The sequence below is a fragment of the Canis lupus genome, chromosome 2 (assembly GCF_011100685.1).
Source record: "Canis lupus familiaris isolate Mischka breed German Shepherd chromosome 2, alternate assembly UU_Cfam_GSD_1.0, whole genome shotgun sequence".
Lineage (NCBI taxonomy): Eukaryota > Metazoa > Chordata > Mammalia > Carnivora > Canidae > Canis > Canis lupus.
In genome coordinates, this window is record NC_049223.1 from 13253721 (window position 1) to 13275010 (window position 21290).

General features: G+C 32.7%; 1 protein-coding gene across 5 annotated transcripts in view; it reads right to left on the minus strand.

Annotated features, from left to right (window-relative positions):
- ZEB1 (zinc finger E-box binding homeobox 1) overlaps positions 1-21290 on the minus strand; it is a 181114-nt gene that overhangs the window by 112730 nt on the left and 47094 nt on the right. For 3 of the 5 annotated variants that reach the window (XM_038529893.1, XM_038529891.1, XM_038529892.1), the window contains 2 exons: positions 9426-9568; positions 3409-3476 (listed from right to left, as the gene is read on the minus strand). The exons of the other annotated variants lie outside the window; for them this stretch is intronic. In XM_038529893.1, the coding sequence (XP_038385821.1) occupies positions 3409-3418 (10 nt within the window). In that variant the 5' untranslated portion in view covers positions 3419-3476; positions 9426-9568. The remainder of the gene's footprint in view (positions 1-3408; positions 3477-9425; positions 9569-21290) is intronic. 5 annotated transcript variants of the gene reach the window in all.

Genomic DNA, 21290 nt, shown 5'->3' on the forward strand with positions numbered 1-21290 from the left:
ACTAATCCACAGATCTTAGGTGAAGATTCTTCAATCACTTTACCCCAGCAGGTAACCTTAAATGAAGTTTCTAAAAAGATAAAAATCTAAGGAATTACCACATAATGACAAGTAAAATTATACTATATATAATCTAAAAATCAACACAACAATCCACACTCTTATTGCTGGTGGATGTTTGAGTAACTCAAAGCTTCTTACAACATGGTCTTAATGAAACGTTTTTGTCTCTCCACACACAGTCTGTGTCTCTGCTGCAGTCTGGCCAGTTTCTCACTGTGCCCAATATATGCCATATTTATTTCTGTACTTTTCTCATGATGGCACCCTTGCCTGCAATGCTCTTGCCACACATACTCAAATTCTACTTATCCACTGGGACCAAAATTAAATTCTACCACCTCCATCATTTCTTCTCTGATAGCATAACTTTTTTTCCCCTGAATGCACTGGTTTTACAACACTATTCAGTTAATCCAATAATAATTTGCATTATCACACTGTTTTTGTATGTTTAGTCTCCCAACTATTGTGCCAGTAACAAAAGGCAGAAATACTTCTTTTGCATCATTATCCTAGGCTATAAAGCTATTACAAATATGGGATATTTTTCATAAATGTATATTGAATAAATTAATCAACTCCAATGGCTTTAAAAAGTACTGGTTTGATTTCCCTATATAAATGTTGATTTGGCAAAAATTTGAAACCAAACCAAAAAAAAAAAAAAATCAAAAACCCAACTCCATGAAGTGAAATGGGAGTATTTAATTTTGAAAACACAGAATAAACAGTGACAGATCCTAAAGCTAGGGAAAATCCCATAAACTGAAAATTATGATCATGATTGCTTACTGGTGTTTTCCATGGACATGATAAAATGCTTTTAGTTCAAATTTTGTGGGCTAAATAGAACACTAAATCATAACTTAGTGGTGTAAACTGCCAAGTCTATTAAGTATTCCACTATGTGCTAAGCATTTGCTTATTAATTCAGTGCTATATCCAGTATTCCTCTTCCCATAAAATTTCCCAAGGGCATCAGTCCCAGGCAGCACTGCAAAGTACGCAGAGTTCCTACTTCATAATTCCCATCTAGCCCCTTTAGTATCTCATCCCTCTAAAACCAGGAGCTTTCATTCTGCTTCCTGACATCTAAGATTCTCTGCAGCTCCCTACTTAGTCTTGTGCTTAGGCTTCAGGTTTCACCTCATTTTTATCACTCCTTTCCTCTACCAAAATTTAATGAATATTTATTGCAGTCACTTTAAATGTTGCCAATCATTCCATATGAATAAACTCACTTTAAAGTGTGGCTATTGTACACTAATTCAAGATTATAATGATAGAAGCACAATTTTTAAAGTACGGAGGCATTACAATGCCTTTTATATCATATGTATGGGAAGATATGACTTCACATGCATGTTGTTAGCAGTACAGTAGGGGAAATATAACTATACATACAGATATATGGAAAAAAATATGATAGGACAAAACCATGCCTACAAACATTAGAAACCGTACCTTATGAAATTTGTAAAACAAGAGATAGTGAGAAGATAAGATTTACAACTTTCCCCAAGTATAAGAGTTCTTTGTTAGCGCCGTTATTAATGAATGTCAAGTCATGCATTCATTCAGTTAATAAACAGGTCTTTAGCTGTACAAAGCAGACCTGTGCAATGGTTCATACCTCAAATATATGGATGCTAACCTCATTATCCCCTTCTACCACTAAAACTCATACAATCCATTCCTCTCCAGTGTTTGGACTTAAAGGGTACCACCACCCACTCCTGCTCAAGTCAGAAACCCATGAGTCATCCTGGTGTCTCTGTATTCCTCAGCTCATTTAATTAATCTGCATGCGCTAAAAATTCTTACTCCTAAATCTCTCTCTAATGTGCCCACTTCTCTTCATCCTTACTGTCACCACACCAGCTCAAACCCCATTATCTCTCCCCTGGACTTACTGTGAAACTTGCTGACTTCACATCTTTCTATCCTTCATGGGGCAGATGTGGCAAGTCTCACGGTACATTGATATGAGGCATATAGCCACAAGACTAATCAGCAACCATTATCAGTAATATGGGCAAATCTCAAAATCAGAATATTGTGTCTGACTTCTTTCACTCCTCTGAAATGAGCATATACTGTAAGGCCCCGTTTATATAAAGTACAATATAGGCAATACTATCTATGTAGTAAGAAGTCAGGTGAGAGGTGTCCTTGTGGGTGGGGTAGCAAAACTCACTGGAAGGAAAAAGGACAGGGAACTTTTAGGGGCTGATGCTGTTCTGTTTCCTCATCTGGGTGATGGTCACATAGGAGTATTCACCTTGTGAGAATTCATGGAGCAATATACTTATGATATGCTCACTTTTCTACTGTATTATTATGCTTTCATTAAAAATTCTAGGAAAAATAAAATACAATGTTCAATGTCTTCCCACTGTTCTTAAGCTAAAGCCCAAAGGCCAAATATCTGATAATGATTTTAAAGATACTTTAAAGATCCTTTCCCTCTCTCCTAAGTATTTTCTCTTCATTGTGTCTTATTTCTTCCTTCAGGGCTTTCACGTATGCTTATTCTGCCTTCCCATTTTGTTTGACAACCCCTAAGAATGCTTCAGGTTCAGTTAAAATTTCATTTTGGCAAAGAAGTCTTCTCTGACCCCCAGATTAGGTTAGAATCCTATCTTCTTCATACCACTCCATCACACATCTTTAGCAAGCTATAGTTTCTAGGAGTGCAGGGAATTTATTTTATCTACCACTCTATTCTCATAATTTTCTATATGTTTGATGACTGATGGAATAAATTTATTTCCTAAACAAGAATATGAAAAGCAGTTGTGGCAGTTTCAAAGTCTATGTACTGCAGTATAAACAGTGAAACTGTTAAAGAGTTTTGACACATGAACTGAAAAGAGTTAAATGCTAAATTGTTTATACACAGAAAGATATAAGCCATGCATGTAGGCATGCAGAGGCTACTTTTAATTATTTTGGTTTATTTGAAACTTCTATTTTTTTTGAAACTTCTATTTTAAACCATAATCTATGTTAATGAAATTGATATGAAATTGACTGTTAAGTAAACTTCTACTCATCTATGTTCAGATGTTGGATTATTTTTAAGCTGCCATGTAAACCAAACTTGTACTAGTGATTTAATGAACTGAGTAGGTGAATTAATTTTATCAATTTCTTTGAAAGCATAGAATATTTAAAATTGCTCTACCTCAAATTAAAGAAAAACTATTTCTAAATATTTGTAAATGTTCCTAAGAAAAAATTAAGCTTTTCTATTTTAAACATAAAATAATTTGATGAATTAAAAGTAAAAATACAACTTTTATTTGTTACAATTACCTACAGAAAGTAACATAAATGGCTTACTGGGTAGCATATACAAACTGTTCTTCTTGGATGAAAAACCAAATCTGGTTCTCTTGAAAGGTTAGGTTCTACAAAAGCAAAGCAAAAGAGCATAAGTGATAAATAATCACTTTGAGAATTCCCAAAGGGAGGGAAGGGAATCAAAACTGTAATCTATTTCAGAAATCAACACCATTTTCTATAATGAGCTTTATATTATGTATTTTAGAATCTTTAAGAAAAATTAAATTATTAAATATTTACTTATTAAATATTATTAAAAATTAAATATTAAAATTAAATATTAAATTTAAATAAAAAATAAGGGTGGCTCATTTGGTTAGGCATCTGCCTCGGCTCAGGTCATGATCCTGGGGTCCTGGGATTGAGCCCGAACTGGGCTCCCTACTCAGATGGGAGTCTGTTCTCCCTCTTCCTCTTCCCCGGCTTATATGTGCACGCTCTCTTTCTCTCTCTCTCTCAAATAATAAAATCTTTAAAAAATATATAGGTAGTGTCCTAAGTTGTCTTACTGTTTTCTGCTTTTGGGAATGACCGCTTTTTTGTGAATCATCCCTCAAATTTCTCTTCATTCTAACTTCAAAAATGGTATAAATTCATTACATCCTGAATTAGGCACACTTTCGTGGCTACCAGAAAGAAAAAAAAAAAGTAAAAAAAGGTATTTCCTTTAATTTGAAAAAGTATTAGTTTCCTTAATATAGAATTTGATTACTTACTAAAATTCTACTGTAATAATAAAACATCTTCTAATAAAAAAATGAATGACCTTAAAATACTCTCATCACAGAAAAACGTGAAGTATGTACAGTCTACTGTAGACTTTCTTTAGAGACAGAACTAGAAGGAGTCTCAGGCAACACTGCTCAGTGTGATGTTAATTAAAGCAATTAACTGCTTTTTTAATATTCTCAAAATAACATTATTTGCCTATTTTCTTGAGTTTTACTCTCTTTGAATAAGGGATTTGAAAAGAGGAAAAAAAGTAGGAATCAAATTATAATAGATAATTCATTTTTTCTTTAACTGATCTTTAAGAATAGTCTCACTCTTTACTGAGGGGCCATTTTTATGTAACAGCTGGTAAAGATTACAGTCAAAGGGTAGAATGGAAGAAACTAGTAGCAAATAAACTGCTCCCCGTTAGGCTGATATTCTCAAATTTAATTAATTCAAGGTAAAACTTTTCCTTCTAAAAACAAGTACAATGTTTTTTTAGAACCAAACTTTATACTTTTTACAAGTATTAAATTTCAAATGAGTAAAGGCAAATAACGTATTCTTTAAAATTCAGCTTATCAGTAAAGTGATAGTGTTAGACTTATCAGTGGCTGTTAACCAAATTTTTTGTTGCAAAACCCTTCAAGAATAGGATGAAAATTATGTACACTCTTCCCAGCAAAATACACATACATGTGAAATTTTATTATAATTTCAGGGGATTCACAGACCCTTTAAAGTTCATCCAAACATCACTGGGTAAAAAAAAGGAACTACATTTTAAGATATTTTACAGCTTTAAATTTTGGTTTCAGAAATAAGGTTAAAATCTTTAAACCAAAGGAAGTCAGTCTTGAGAATAAAAGTGAAAACCCAAACACAATTCAGAAATTTACTCATTGCTGTTAAAGATATTAACTCACAAAGGCTGAACACCTTATCTATATATAGATGTAGGTGTTAATTTGACAAAATAATTCATACCTCAGACCTTAGAAGTTAGGCAAAGTAAGATTCTTACATAAACCTGGATATTTCTAGACATGAAAATGTGTGATATTCACAGCTTTCAAATGACAATAAGTTGTCTCTTCCCACTCCCCTCCTTTCCAGGTTCAATTCCTTCTTAGACTGAGGAAGAAAACTATTATATAACATAGGCTATATTTGAGACTTTTTAGGTGACTGTTTCAGGAAAAGAGTAATACTTTCAGATCCTTAAATTTCTTATATAAAAATAATTTTTGGATCACTGCAAAAAAGAAAAAAACCAACACATTAAAACAAACCTTACCTGTAATTCTTGTTCTCTGAAGGAAATGCAGTAATTATAAACATATCCACACTCTTGGGTACATTCTCCTAAGCATGAATGGATTTGGAATGCGCCATAGCTTAAACTGAACTGCTAAACTGCAAACCGCACTGGCGGCTGGATCTATCTGCCTTGCTGGTAATGCAGACCTGTTACCTAAAGTCATTCACCTCGTGAAGGCAAGTGTTCCCCCTGAGAGGGAGTGTGGAGCTGGTGTAATTACTGTCCTTAGAGAACACGAATTATAAATGGTCTCCTTTTTAGAGGTTAAGAGGGATAGATCTACTACTATAGAAACTGTTACATGCTTCAAAATGGTGCTAAAACTTGAACATTAAGAATGTTAAAAAATAAGGATGAAAGCTGTTCTTCTGAAAAAGAAGCCCTCAGGCTGTCGACTGTGTCAGGGTCCAATGATCAATACCAGAGCACAGAATTACAAGTACTTAAATACTTGCCATGTAAAATAAGTCTTATCTTGGCATTTAGCATCCTAATATTTTGTGTTAATGCTTGCCAACTCGAGATGATGTGATAGCTGCAGTGGGCACCAATGGTAAGAAACTAACTTGAAATAGCTAAGACCCTGAAAACTGCCAAGACTGTTATCAAGGGTAAAATGTTTTTCATAAGAGGTGATACTAGCAATATGCTTTAGATAATTTCTATTTTAGAAACTCAAGTAACTAATCACACAAGCCATAAAATTTTATAAACCTTTAAGCTTAATGTAATAATTTAGATTTATAATGTTTAAATTTTAAGGATTGAGTTTCCACGATAAAAACCCATCTTCTGTCTTAAATATCTTAGAGAATTACAAAGAAACGGGCTGTAGATAGTTTCTGGTTTGCATGCTGATTTTGAGGGGGTTATCAAAATTCCCTGCAGAGGAAGAGATTCTCTACCCTCTAGTCCTACAAGTATCTAGGAAGCCTGATGATGTCTTCTACTTAGTTAAAACCAGCATAGGATTGCCATATAAAATACAGGCACCCAGTTTAATCTATATTGCAAATAAACATTTTTTTTCCTACGTACATTCCAAGTATAGCATGGGTGACAATTATACTGAACAGTTACTCGTTATTTACCAGAAATTCAAATTAAACTGGGTATTCTGCTTTTTGTTCTTGATTTTTTTGTTTTCTGCTAAATCTGGCGACTCTAAACCTGGGTAAGGGTAGCTTACAGAGTCACCCAGTGGAATTCAGCATGGATGAGGCTAAAAATGGGAGCTTCACTCTTGGTGTAGATCTGCACTAATACAGTAGCTATTAGCTACATGTGGCTGTTGCGTACTTGAATGTGGCTAGTTCAATAGACAATTTTCTGTAAGTGTAAAATACACATCAAATTTTGAATACGTCATTGAATAAAAGTAAAATGTCTCATAAATTTTTATACTGATTACATGTTGAAGTAATATTTTAGATATATTAGGTTATTTAAATGTAATTAAAATTAATTTCGCTTTTCTTTTTCCCTTTTTAATGTGGCTACAAAACAAACTTACAGCTATATATGTATTTGTGGTTTGTATTATATTTTTACTGAAGAGTGTTGGACTAGATGGCTCTAAGGAGAGGGCTGGGCTAAAATGCCCTTGTTCTTTCTCTAAAATATCAATACTGGCAAAAACAATATCAATACTGGTAAACATAGAGCTGCCTCTCTTACCTCCCTTTAGCTATTAGAATAGGTAGGGAGTATGATTATGTCAAAGAAACTAAATTTCTAGTAGGGACAGTTTCCATGGATTAGCTATGACTCTTTAAAAATAAAAACAAAACCTGACATCTAAGTGCTAGTGAAAGACAAATCAGAAACCTGATCTTTGACAAATCATTCTTACATAATTCAAAAGAAGAAATAAATACTAGGATGTATATGTGTATATGATTAAATGTGCATATGTATACATAACAGATCCTAGTTCCATTTCCAAGAGATGAATTCCTTAGTGCCAATATGTTGGGTTTTCACTTCCATATGTTATAAAAATCAAAGAACAATAGTTTACTTTAATGCCTAATATGAATGGAAGTCTTATGTTATTAATAAGAATTGTTTAAAAAAGATCTTATTTTTCATACCCTAGATACAGAAGGCAAGATCTTAGTGGTCCCCATTATATATATCCATGCTACATAACTTATTTGAAATTAGAACACTAGTTGCAATGTGGTGAAATAAATTTTTCTTTTTATAAAATATATTGCCAATACTATTGTAAAACAACTCATTTTTAAAAAGATGGGGTAGTTTTTTTATTTAAAAAATTCAGCTACAATAATGCTTTAGTCTAGGCACCACATAATAATCTATTTAGTTATTCTTATATCCTTACATTTTCAGTTGGTTTGACTTTCAATTCAAATTTTTTTCTAAACTGGCTCAAAGAGTTAATGCATTCATCTATTCTGTCTCATGCCATTATAAAAGTTAAAAATGTTTAACATACTCTGACAAATAAAAGTTCAAAAGAATTATATATAGGTTATTTCCAAATACACAGTAATCTCTACATCTTCACTATATTAGCTATATCATACCTACTTTGAAGATTTAAATATTTTAAAGTTGCTGACAGTTACAACAGCAAGACCAGTTCTAATTCCTCAACTATTTTCATAACAAAACAGTAAACTGGTTCTCAAAGTTTTTCCAAAAAAAGTCTCAGCTCCATTTTTTCCCCATTCTAACAGCAAATGCAAAGGGTTTTTTTTTTCCTCCTTAATATCTTTTATTATGCAGATATAGGAAGAATAATTATTTTAAAAAGACAATAAAATTTATCATAAACCAAAGATAGAGCTACTAGATAAAAATCAACAGATTTCTCCCAAATTTAATGCTTCATTCTAGAAGTTCACATCTTTTAGAACTAAAGTTTCCAAGGTCACTTTAAGGAAAAAAAAAAAAAGATAAATGAAACTAGATGTATACTAATTAATTTCTTCATCAGCACCTTAAATCATCATTGTCAATACTATAGTATCCTGGTGACTACAACACGAATGTTTTGTTAGACGTTTAATCTCTTGGTGGCAGCCCAAATTATCTTATTTAATGCTAACCTACTTTTAATCTTGACATTTTCAAAATCAACATGCTCCTGTTCTTCTTCATAGTCAACGAATGGTATTCAAATGACAATTTAATTTAGAGCTGGTCTTTTTGGGAGGTGTCAATACACTGTATGATAGAACAATAAGGTTTTCTGATATTAGAGTTTAGTAGAAGTAAAAGTGAGACACTAATTTATTTGTCCTTTATGAGGTTTGTCTTATGGAACCAACAATGTATATTTCTTTATTTCCTAGAGATAGGGAAAAGCTGTAAGATAGGAAAAATACCTCTCATTTTAAGTAACTTTTTTCAATTAGGATCTGCCATAAGCAATTTTATGATCATATACTTACTAAAGATTAAGAAGGTCTTTGCTTCCATACTTTCTGAATCTTAATACAGATTTAAAAAATGGTTTAAGAAACTTTCTCTGAAGGTAAGAGACAGCTTCAGAAAGATCATAAAAACAACTCTTCAGAGTAGTTTATATCAATTTAAGCTATTAAATCACCAGACTGCTTAAACCGCTATCACTGCTTCAAAATTCTTGAATGTAAACCTGAAGACATCCAAGAAGAGTTCTTGATGAGGGATCAACCATAGCAGTTATTAAACTGATTTAAATGCCGGCTGAACTAGAAGACAAGTTTTATTAAAATTGGGATTTAAAACAAAACAAAACAAAACAAAAAAACCCCACCCATACATCTCTAGGATATGCCTCACTTCTAAACAAGGAAAACCATCTCTTGATGTACGTGTGTGATGCCTTGCCCACAAGTGGCTGCCTAGGCCATCCGTCTATGAATGAGGAAGTCTGATGGCCTCAAATCCTCAATGGAGCATTCCAAAACCAGACCTGCATTAGGAGCTTGGGCTCATGAGTGTGCACTCACTACACAGTGCTTACCTTTAGAGAACAAGGTGGTTGACACAAACTGATCAAGTTCTCACACCCCACACCTCCAAGAACACTGAAAAAGATCTGCAGATCTTTCTTGGTGCAGGAGGGACCTCTTTTTAATCTTCTTGTGGTGGAAGTTAAAGATTTTCCTGAAGGAGGAGAGAAGAGTAAAATATTATACTGAGATCATACCATCTGGTTCAAGCTTATCTACCTATAGTACAAAATGTAGGTTCTGAAAAAAAGAAATTAGATAAAATCCTGAGTATTCCAAAACCACATTATCATCTTCAAAAAAAGAGTATCTTCTCTAAGGAATATTGCATGCTCCAAATACTACTCCTTAAGCCTAAAACCTTCAGTGGCTAGTTTAACTTTATGTCAGCACTGAATTATCAGTTGGGAAGTTGAGAAAAATGCAGAGAAATCTTGGGTTGACAAATGATCATTCTTGTAAATTCAATTAAAAACATCAGTAAAGCTAAATTCATCACAGAACAATGAGCGAGACTCACTGAGTTAGAAGAAATTTCCCCCCATTTTTCTGTATCTCTGTATTTCCAAATAATGACATAATGCATTTACTGACAATAGAAAACTAGCCTTCTGGTTGTGTTAATTGCCACAGAATCATATATGAAGCAATCCACTAGAATATAAGCTTGCAAAGGAAAAGGGTTTTAGCTTGTTTTTTAAACACTGATTACCTAAAAAACCTTAAATAGTTTCTAAAACATAAGCACTAAAAAAAGGGAATAGGAAAAATATTAACCCATCAGTCAATATCCTCAAGGTCAAAACTTGCATAAAATAAAATAGAAAACTACAAATATTCTGAGGAGTCTGAAGCATGATAAATAGAAATAATATTAGCAATATAAAACTCTATTTACATATTAAATGCTGTACCTTAACATACTTAATGAGAAATGCTATAAATCTATTATTACAACCCAAATCCTAAAAAGAAATGGAATACTTTGTTCAGATCAGGAATCATATACTGTACCTTAAAAACATATTACCAAATATCAAATAAAGTAAGATTAATAGAGCTAAGAAGGAACATGCTTAACACATTAGCATTATTTTTCATCTTTTAAAGATACTATACTATGTAAACCAAGTGATAATTATCTAGAATTCTGCTCAACTAAAGCAAATCAAAATATTACAATGAAATCAGAAGATGCCATTCTATCAGCATATTTATATATTTTTTAAATAAATACGTACAATTTGTTCAATCTCAAAAAACACAAAATTTAAACAAGAAATGCTGAACACTACTCATTTATTTTTCTGTAACTTATAGACTGTTATTGAAAACAGACTGATTTCCATCAAGTGTTTTCTAATCTTTTTCAAATTTGATAAACTAAGGAGAAAAAGAATGCTAAAATCAGATTAATCAGTCATATTGACTGATTCATATTGAATCAGTCATATTCAAGGACTGAATATGATTTTTAACCCAAAATGCAAGGTCCCTAGAATCAGAAGAAAGAACAATTATTTAGTACTTGCTTCCATTTGACCCCAAATTCCACAAATATGGAATTGGTCCTCAAAACAAACTGGACAGCCCATAAGGGGCATTTCATTTCAGGGAACAGACATTCATGATATACTGCCAAAATCACAATAAGAATACAGGTAGTAAGTCTAGGATTATGCTTACCCTGTATCATTAAAACAACGGTTTAGCTGACAGATTATACCTTAATTACAGTAGTAAAAAGCTTTCCACATTTCACAAATAATTCAATTGAATGTCTTGTATCAGGGAATCAAGCATAAACTTGAAAAGGGGAAATTTTAAAACAAAGCATGAGAAGCTCAGTCTAAAACAATTTTCCCATTTTGGACATTTTACAAGCCTCTGAAACAAACTTTGTGGGGAAGATATGAAAAGAGTTACAAAGAACTAAGTGTAACAGTATGCCAAAAGGAGCTTAGAAGGGGTAAAGGAAAATGTGAAGTTGGAAATTCTGCTAAAAGAAAAAGATTCTGCTAGCTGGCTGGATCCCCTCCATGCGCAGGAGGAGAAGAGGGAACCTAAAATAGAGGCATTGACTAGGAAGAATTCCTTTACAATCCTTATTCACACTGTTGAAGAATGAATCTTTTGCCTTGTTTCTACAGCAAGGAGGGATGAAGTCTATCATGTTCAGATATTTAGTGTTCAATTTTTAATTTCACTTGCAACTATATTATTATGCTATACTAACAACTTAAGTTCCTTACAAAATTGCCCTGAGCAGCCTTTCTCTTTTTCCTCTTGACCTGTTTTTCATCCTGCCTATAGTACTGTTTTTCTCCCCAAATTTGTACTAAATTCTAGTTAATCTACAGTGTAATATTGATTTCAGGAGTAGAATTAGGGATTCATCAGTTGTATATAACACCCAGTGCTCATCACAAATGTCCTCCATAATACCAATCACCCATCTAGCCCATTCCCCACCCACCTCCATAAACCCTCAGTTTGTTCTCTATCATTAAGAATCTCTATGGTTTGCTTCCCTCTTTTTTCCCCCCTTCCCTTATGGTCATTTGATTTGTTTCTTAAACTTCACATATGGGTGAAATCATTTGTAGTAAAGAACTGTTTTTATTCCCATTGAGAATCCATACTCGTGGACTACTGCTCACAGCTAATACTCAGCTCATACTACATAGAATTCTACAGGCAGCTTCATTAATAACTAGATCAGTTCAATGAGATAAGATAGGTGATGTGCTTGCATGACAGATAACTATCGTATTGCTATAAATGTTGCTAAACAAGTATGAAATTGAGATGAAGCATTTAGTCATGGAATGATATAATCAGAACTAGTTGGCAGCCCATACTTTATGGAGTGCTGATCTAAGTTACAAGTATAAGGTCTTATGATACTGTTCCTTACACTTTTTACTAAAACCACTTTCCAGTTTTAATTCATTTGTGCTCTTAGAAATTATTGACTAATACATAATCAATGACTCGTTGCAGTACATTCTTTTATCAGCTCTGTAAATCTATACAACAGCATTTTTTGCAATGGTAGAAATGTTCTATATCTCCTCTGTCTAAATGGTAAACATTAGCTATGTGTGCTACTGAGCACTTGAAATGTGGCTAGTGTGACTGAGGAACTGAATTTTTAGTTTTACTTAATTTAAATTAATTTAAATGAAAATTGCCACATCAGGCTAGTGGTTATTATACTGAGCAGCATAATGCTAGAGTGATGTATTGTTTTCAACTGATGTTTTAAATCAGCATTTTTAAAAAGTCACCCATTTCCTCCAATCCTAACACAGATATTTTAATTCTGAGTATTATTCTCCTTATGTACATACAGGAATTTACATACTTGCTTTTTTTATTTTTTTTCTTTATTTATTTATGATAGTCACACAGAGAGAGAGAGAGAGAGAGAAGAGGGGCAGAAACACAGGCAGAGGGTGAAGCAGGCTCCATGCACCGGGAGCCCGACGTGGGACTTGATCCTGGGTCTCCAGGATCGCGCCCTGGGCCAAAGGCAGGCGCCAAACTGCTGCGCCACCCAGGGATCCCGAATTTACATACTTGTAATCACGTCATATAAACTTATTAATTTTTTGGCAATTACTAAATTACTAACAATTTATTTTTTTCCACCTAACATTTCTCTGTATTTCTAGCACTGCACTGTCCAATACCATGGTCACTAGCCCTACATGAGTATTTCAGTGCAAATAACGTTAAATGAAATGTAAAATTAAGTTCCTCAGTTGCTTTAGCCACATTTCATGTGTTCACATGTGCCTAATAGATACCATATTGGGAAGTGCAAATTACAGAACTTCTCATCAACATGAAAGTTCTATTGGACAATTGTTTTAGAGTCCTCAAAAAAAAACTATTTAAAGAAAACATGATATTTTACATTGTGTCCTATTTAAGTCATTTTTTCTATATCTATGACTTATAATTAGCACAATATTTATTTCCTAAATTCCTTATTAGTGAAATATCTGAACAGTATTGTGACTCTCAGCATATACTCCTGGTGTTACATTCCAAAAGTGTTTGGTGTTGATCATGGCTTATCTTGCCAATATTAGATTTCTTTCTAAAAAAATTTAATTCCTTTAATACAGTGAAAAAACTGCAAAATCATTTTACTCGTAACTTTGTAATAAGTACATGGGTAGGTATTTTCCTGCATTTATTATTCATATTTATTTTCATATTCTTAATCTATCATATTTTCTCTCACTTATATACTAGGATCTTGATGCCTAAATTAGCAAATTCTGCAATAATATAAAATTATTAAAGCTATTATCATTTTATTTGCAACTTCAAATGCAGAGATTTCCTACAATCTCCCATGATCCTTTTAATTACAATATTTCAGTCTAACAATTTTTTTCAGATATTCAAGTACATCTTTATATCTTGGTGACTTACACTAATGCATCAAACATGAGATGCAAAGGTATAGTATATGCTTTTTCTTTTAAATTCCTATGGTTGTATAAAACACAAATGAAACATTTTTTTTGGTCTAATCAGTTTTGCAGTTATACCACCGAAGACTACGATCTAACAATATTGAATAAATAATCCTTTAGGTGGTCTCTCCTATAGGAAAGAGTTTTTATCATATATTCAGTTGTTATATGTAGATGGGACTAATTTTGGATTCCTAATAATGCTGCAATGATCCATGTTTTACAAAATGGAAAAAAGGTTTAATCTTCAGAATTCCCCTTAAGAAACCAACTATATTTACTTAGGAAAGAGGGCATGGATGTGGACAGTAACATTTTGCTCAAAGACCAAGAAAAAAAGTCTGCTGGTAAACTAAAAACTGCTAAGTTTTTGAAACTCGCTAAAGGGGCCAATTTCATACCTGTATTGGCACTAGCAGAAATCAGGGTGGCATGCAAGCAGAAGTAAGAAATATGAAATGCATTAGTCAGGCACAGAAATCTCATCTGTAAGTCACAGGATGAAGAGCATTTCTCTTAACTCTCACTGACCAGGAAGTCAGGGTCAAGTAAAGTTTATATTTAAATCTCCCAAGAGGCACAGAGGTCTCTTGTAGTTAGCCAGGCTGCCTATCTATTCCTGCATCACTCTACTAATTTAGACATTGTTGCCTTAAAAGGTTTCTGATACATATCAGGGGTGAGACTTCCCCCACTGCAGAATCACTATAAATCACTTAGAGGGGCACCTGAGTGGGGCAGTCAGTTAAGCTTCTGACTCTTGGTTTCAGCTCAGGTCATGATCTCAAGGTCCTGGGACAGAGCCCAGGGATGGGGCTCAGTGGGTAGTCTGTTGGAGATTCTCTCCCTCTCCTGCCCCTCTCGCTGTGCTCTCTTTAAATAAGTATATGAGTCTTAAAAAATCACTAGGAATTTTGAAAATTAGAAGTAAACCCAGAAATCTATAAATTACTTATAGCCAATTTTCCAATATTCTCATGATTCAGAAAGTTTCCATTTATTTGATCTTAAAATATTTTCAAATATATTAATAGTTTCTTTCTAAAGTTCTAACACCTCTCTCAAATTTATTGTTAAGTATTATATTTTGATGTGTTACAATTCTGAGTTGGGTCTTTTTCCATTATTACCAATGTAAAGATACGTTGTATTCTGTACTTCACTGAATTTTTATTGTACATAAACAGTTTTAAAGCTGACTGCCATATGTTTCCCTAATCAATCATGTCATCTAAAAATGAAATATTTTGGTTTTATTTCTTCTTCTTCAGGTTTTGTCCATTGACAGTGTTAAGTAAAAATGGAGTTAGTGTTGATTGTTGAATAAACTAATAAAAATGGTGATTGTTTTATTCTTGAATTTATAATTATAGCAATATAAAATCATCCCTACCTATGCTACTACTCTGCTAGGAGATACGGGTTTAGTTTGCTGACTTAATGAAGTTTCCTATTCCTTGAAGCTCAACTTATCATCCATAACTTACCACAAGGCAGTACATCTGACCAAGCAGAACCAGGAAAAGGTCCTCAATTCCAGCCTGATTAAAACTGAATATGGTAATTATACAAAGTTATCCTAATACTGACAATGTTCATGAAAATCACATATGAAATACTTTTATTATATAAAAATCCTACAATTACATGGGTACGTAAGTGCCATGTGCTCCTCATATCTAAAGTTACTCTTGGGCATTAAACTAGGGATTTAAGATCTATCAAAAGCACCAGGTTTCTATTTAGGATGAACTATGTCAGGGAAATCCAAAAGCCATAGTTCACAAGAGAAATTCTTTATAGAAGAATTTCCACTAATGAATGTGGAAGGGGTAGCAGATTAAAAATTTATTATCTTGCAAACCCTAATGACAGAACTGATTGAGAGAACAACCAGCAAGGGATGAAACAATGAGAGGAGACTGGACTATCACCAGACCAATTTCAGCATCACTAAAAGCATGACAAGGAGACTTTATACGCTCTCTAATGTGATGCAGTCTGAAGGAGAAGTCCCATGTATGAAGTCTTCCTGTCCACCTGCCCCATCATGAGCCAAAATAAAAGCTGAACTTTAATTAAGTATGTTGAGCTAACTTCTAATTTGCAGGCAACTCAGAGGTTAGAGAAGTAAGTGAACTGAGAAAGCTGACAGAAAAATCCAGAATAGGGATGTTACAGGGGAGAACTTATTCAGTTTCTTTAATAAGTCATGAATAGGAAGTAAAGAGGAAGAGAAGAAGGATCCTGTGTGCATTCCTCATGAACAACCCCAAATGGTACATGGCATTTTTGAAACAAAAGTGGAGGAAACTGAATAGGGAGATAATGTCAGGTCATACATAATTATTATTAATTTTGTTTGATGTCAGAAAGATGTTATGTTTATGTAAAAAATGTCTCTTTTTTAAGAAAAAAAAGAAATGCATACTGAAGAATGTAGGAGTAAAAAGAGCTAAAATATGGGGTCTGCTTCAGAATAGTTAAGAAAAAAAGGAGGAAGTGGATGAAGCAAATGTGGCATAATTTGGCTGTTTAATTTGGGCCACCGACAGAGGGCATTTATTAGACTAGTCTCTCTTCTTTTGTATATGTTTGAAATTTTTTACAATAAATTTTTAAAATTCAGGCCCCAGGAATATCACCTAATAAGCCAAATATATTCTCATGAAAGTAAAAACAGAACTTTTATTTACTACCCTATTAAACACCAAACATTCACAATCTATACAAAGCAAGGATGCAGAATATATGATGGACTGTCCTGCAAATGGCAATAGACATGTTCGCATTCTAAAAGATTCATTTTAAAATTGATTTTTTCCCATTTGCTTTTCTGCAAAACCTCCATGTCACTGAACCTTCTATCTTTCCTTTGCATCTCAAATTACCTACTTGAGTTCTCCTCTACTCCCTCTCTCAGCCAGAATTCTCCAAAACGTAGCTCATACCTAGAGACCAGAATCCTCACTGTAGCTAAGGCAAACCCTTCCTGGTTGTCAGGAACCCAGGAAAACAAAATCAATGAGTTAGAACTTAATCTTGGTTAAATGTCTATTATGTAGAACAGTGGATTCTTTTTTTCTTTACATGTTATTTTACTGAATATCTCAACAGTTGTGTCAGAAATATACTATGATCTCTCTTTTACTGATGAGGAAACTGACACTGTACATGAACTATACTAAAAAAAAAACAATTAGACTTGCTTATATTGTTACAGTGTATATAAACATCTGTACAGAAAAAAATGTTTAATTCTAGTCCAATAGTACTTTAGGGAAAAATTTTTCAGAAGAAAATAATTTGTACCCCCAAAAGAAACAAACGATGTTACAGTTTGTTGGGCACACTGAATCAATGCAAGGTAGATTATTTTGCTACTTTCCTACCTCCTTCAAATCTCAATAAACTTATGCTGCTGCCTTATTTTAATGGTTGGGTCTTATTATATTAGTTGGGTCTACATTTTCAAAAATTGTTCCAATATTCAAATGACCCCTTCTTTAACCAATTGGATATTCCCTTCTCTGAATGAGACTGACTGGTCTCAGCTAAGTAACAGGAGGTAGTGTGTTACAGCCTCACTGTGCTAAGTGTAAAAGCACAAAATTTTATATTTAGTAAGTAGGTACTTAGGTATTCAGTGAATGACAGATAAAAGTTTAACATCCATAGGGATATTTGGATTTATATGCTTCTTTTAAAAATTTAAATGAATTTCTAAAGGGTGAAGTATGTGGCAGAAACACATTTAAACCTGAAAGATTTCCAGGAGCCCTTTATGCATGCCTTCATGAGCCTCTATCAAAGAGCAGCAGTGGTCAGGTACTCTTTCCCTTATAAAAAGAATTCTACAGCCTAAGATAGGATTGTCTACTTGTCATCTTATTTTCATAGCAATTAGGTTATTTTTGCTGGTTCTTGACTTCACTTTTACTGTATCAATGATTGCTTAATGATGTATAACAATTTTTTCCACATGACACCACAATTAAGCATTCTCCAAAGAAAATTTTTTCTTTGTTAATTTTATTTTCTTATAAATTTTAGTCTTCTTTCATATGATTGCTTTAATATTTCCTCCAAATAACTTATAGACTTAAGTGTTAATTCTTGCCCCAAAGATATTTTCACTCAATACCCTTGTAGCATTTTAATACTTAAAATGTTGTAGCTCCTAATACAGGTGTTCTTAAATCTTCTATTAAGCTTAAAAAGGTATCAATTTTAATTCATTAATTTTTACATAAAAAATTATTCTAATTATGATTATAGTAGCATCTAATAGTTCAATAAACATATCAAGCAAGTTCTTATGGTTAGTAGATATAAATACAACATTTTCGACCCAATATTCACTTGACTTAAAACCAGTCAGGGCATAGAACTCTACAACACTAATAATATCATTGGTGCTTTGATTAGCTACTCCCAACTATCCTCTCCTCTTTAGCAGCAGTGAATGGTGTTTAAGTGAGTCACTGAGATCACTTTGTACAACAAGTGTGTGCGTGTGTGCGTATACACATAAATTATGCTTGTTTTCTTTTCTCTTAAAATGCTTTAGTCTTTCTTTTGATGAATTAGTAAAACTAATCTGAGAATTCATGATGTTACAGAACTAGGGATGTCTTAATAATGTTGCAACAGTAGAGCTGGTAATGACTGTAGCTATTTAAAACTGGTTTATAAAAAGTGAGTTGATATATAAAAATATATATTGGTATAAAAAATAATTTGGTTATCTACTGAAAATGTTTATTAGAAAAAAAGAATCACTTAACAAGGAAATCCAGTTTGAAATTAGGCACACTGAAGAAAGTTTATATTCCCTTTGTGAAATTTTGGAACAGTACATAATTTAAATGAAAATATTTGAGAGGTCCTAAAATAGTATATGTAAAAATCAGTAATGTTGTTTCCCGAAGGAATCATGTAAAATATTTTGTAGTACAGAATTCTTTACTCTGTATATTTGAATATTGAAAAACTTAATGAATTAAAAAAACTTAATGAAGTCTTATCCTTTTATTTCAATTCAGCACATTAATTTAGGATGGATGCATACATATGTGTACACATAGAGACATACATACACACATATATGATGATTAAACCTGAGATGCTAAGATGGCCTCACAATTTTAATAGGTTCTATATCTAAGATTCCTCTGTTTATTAGTAGCAGAACAAGATCTAGGTCTTAGATTTTCTGCTTCATGTCTAAGTATTCTTCCTAGGGCCTAAACAGAGTGGTGGTATGATTATTTTAGGTTACCATGATTCTATTGCTAGCAAGTGCTAGATAGTATGTCTTTAATAGATAATTACTGACTGATCTTATTCAAACTCATTGTGATCAAGGGAAACTACATGTGTAGTATTTAAAGAATTTTCTCTCAGCATTTTATAGTGAAAGAAGTATTTCCACGTTACAAATGAAAACTAGGTTATGAAATACTTTAGATTTAATTCAAATATTTTATCTGAAAACAATTAATTGGAGTACTTGCTTGTACTTAGTATGATAATTAAATTGAATCCACAGATTTAAATTATAATTTTACATATGCAGACTTGAAAATGTCATATTAAATTTTACCCTGAAATTGTTTTTCAACTAGAATTACTTAGCAAAAGTTATTTAAGTCTTACAAACATTTTTCTTGGCTATCAAACTAAAAGATACAGTAAAAGTCTACATAAAAATACATTTTTTTATAAATTTAAAAAATAGTTTCTCAAATTACATACAGAAGTAGTAATGTAATATACGACTATTTTATGGCAGAAAATTTATTTTCTAACATGAGCAAAGTAACAAGTAGTGCTACATATGGTTAAGTTTACAAATTTTACAAATATATTGCAAACCTATTATAAGAAGAAATCCATTGTTTAGATTTCTGCAGGAAAAAAAATACTTAATATCAACATAGTTACTTCCTTCCCAAACTTACTCTAATCTGGTTTGGGCTTATCTCCCATGGGTAAATAAGATCTTTGCTACTTCCTTTCTTAGACAAGGAGGATCAGTTCCATGATACTGGGATGCACCGAGTCTTAGGTTAAATGCTGAGATAACCCTGGCTCTGGAGATGGCACTCTATGGAGGCCTTTGAGTGACTGCTGTATAGCTGCTAAAGAGGGCCTAAAACCTGGGTGAGAATTTCACTGAGATTTTGTTAGCAGCAAAAAGGATAGTAGTTCTTTGTAGTGCAATACCTATATATTGAAAGCAACATTCTGAAATTACTTCAGTTGGCCCAACTTTGTGAATTAGGCAGAACATTTTGACATGGGGAAATTATTTCATTATTGTTATTGTTTTTGTTAACTTCAACAACACATGTGGCCCCGTAAGCATTTTCTATGGGCCAGATGCTGTTTTAGACATTTTATACACATCAAATAATATTTTATAAGATATGTTATAAAATTTTATATTATTATCCCCATTTTACAGATGAGGAAACTGAAGATCAGAAGAGTTATGCAAGTTTTCTGAAACTGCAAAGCATTCAAGTGTCAGTTATTACTCAAATCCAATCAGTCTAACTCTAAAGGGCAACTCCTTAACCACTATGACTTTGAAATTTTTCATGTAATACTGCTTTCATGATTTTATTAAATGATCTGTATAGTGTATAACATACATAAGGCATTATGAGTTTGTTCTACTTATATTCACATTTCTTGGTACTCATTTTTCCTTAGTAGTTTGTTTTAAATAAGCCATAGAAAAACCAAGACTATTTAAGTCTCTACTAATTTCTAAGACTGACTCCCAAAATTTTAGTCCAATTTTTATGTCAAAATGAATAACTTCATTTCGTGAAGTAAGCTGATTAAATGATTGGCATACTAGAGATCAATTCTCAAGGTATGCTTAAGAAAGGACTGCTTTGTTTTCAAAATGTCACAAGCCACTAAACTTTATTGTAATTATTTGTTCAATCCCTATCTTCCCTGACAGACTATAAATTAGAGGGTCATATCAGTCTTATTCATGAGTATGCTTCCAATGTCTAGTGCCATGCCTGACATAAAGCAGGTTGTCAGTTAAGAATTTGTAGAATGAATGGATTGGATTTGTTCTTTTATTTCTTAACTTTATTTAGTAAAGATCCTACCATAAATAGTAGCATAAAATTTCTAGTGACAACTATTTTATATAATACTGTATATACTTATTATATGACTATGCCACAAATTTCCTCCAAATAATCCTTATGATTTATATCAGGAAGAATTCCTTCTTTATCATTTCTGTCATAGATTCTTAAAAAAATGGAAGACATTCCATTTTATTTTCCACATTTAAGAGGTTCTTCTTTATCTATTGAGCTGAAAATGTTTTTTCTTCCAACAATTGTAAAC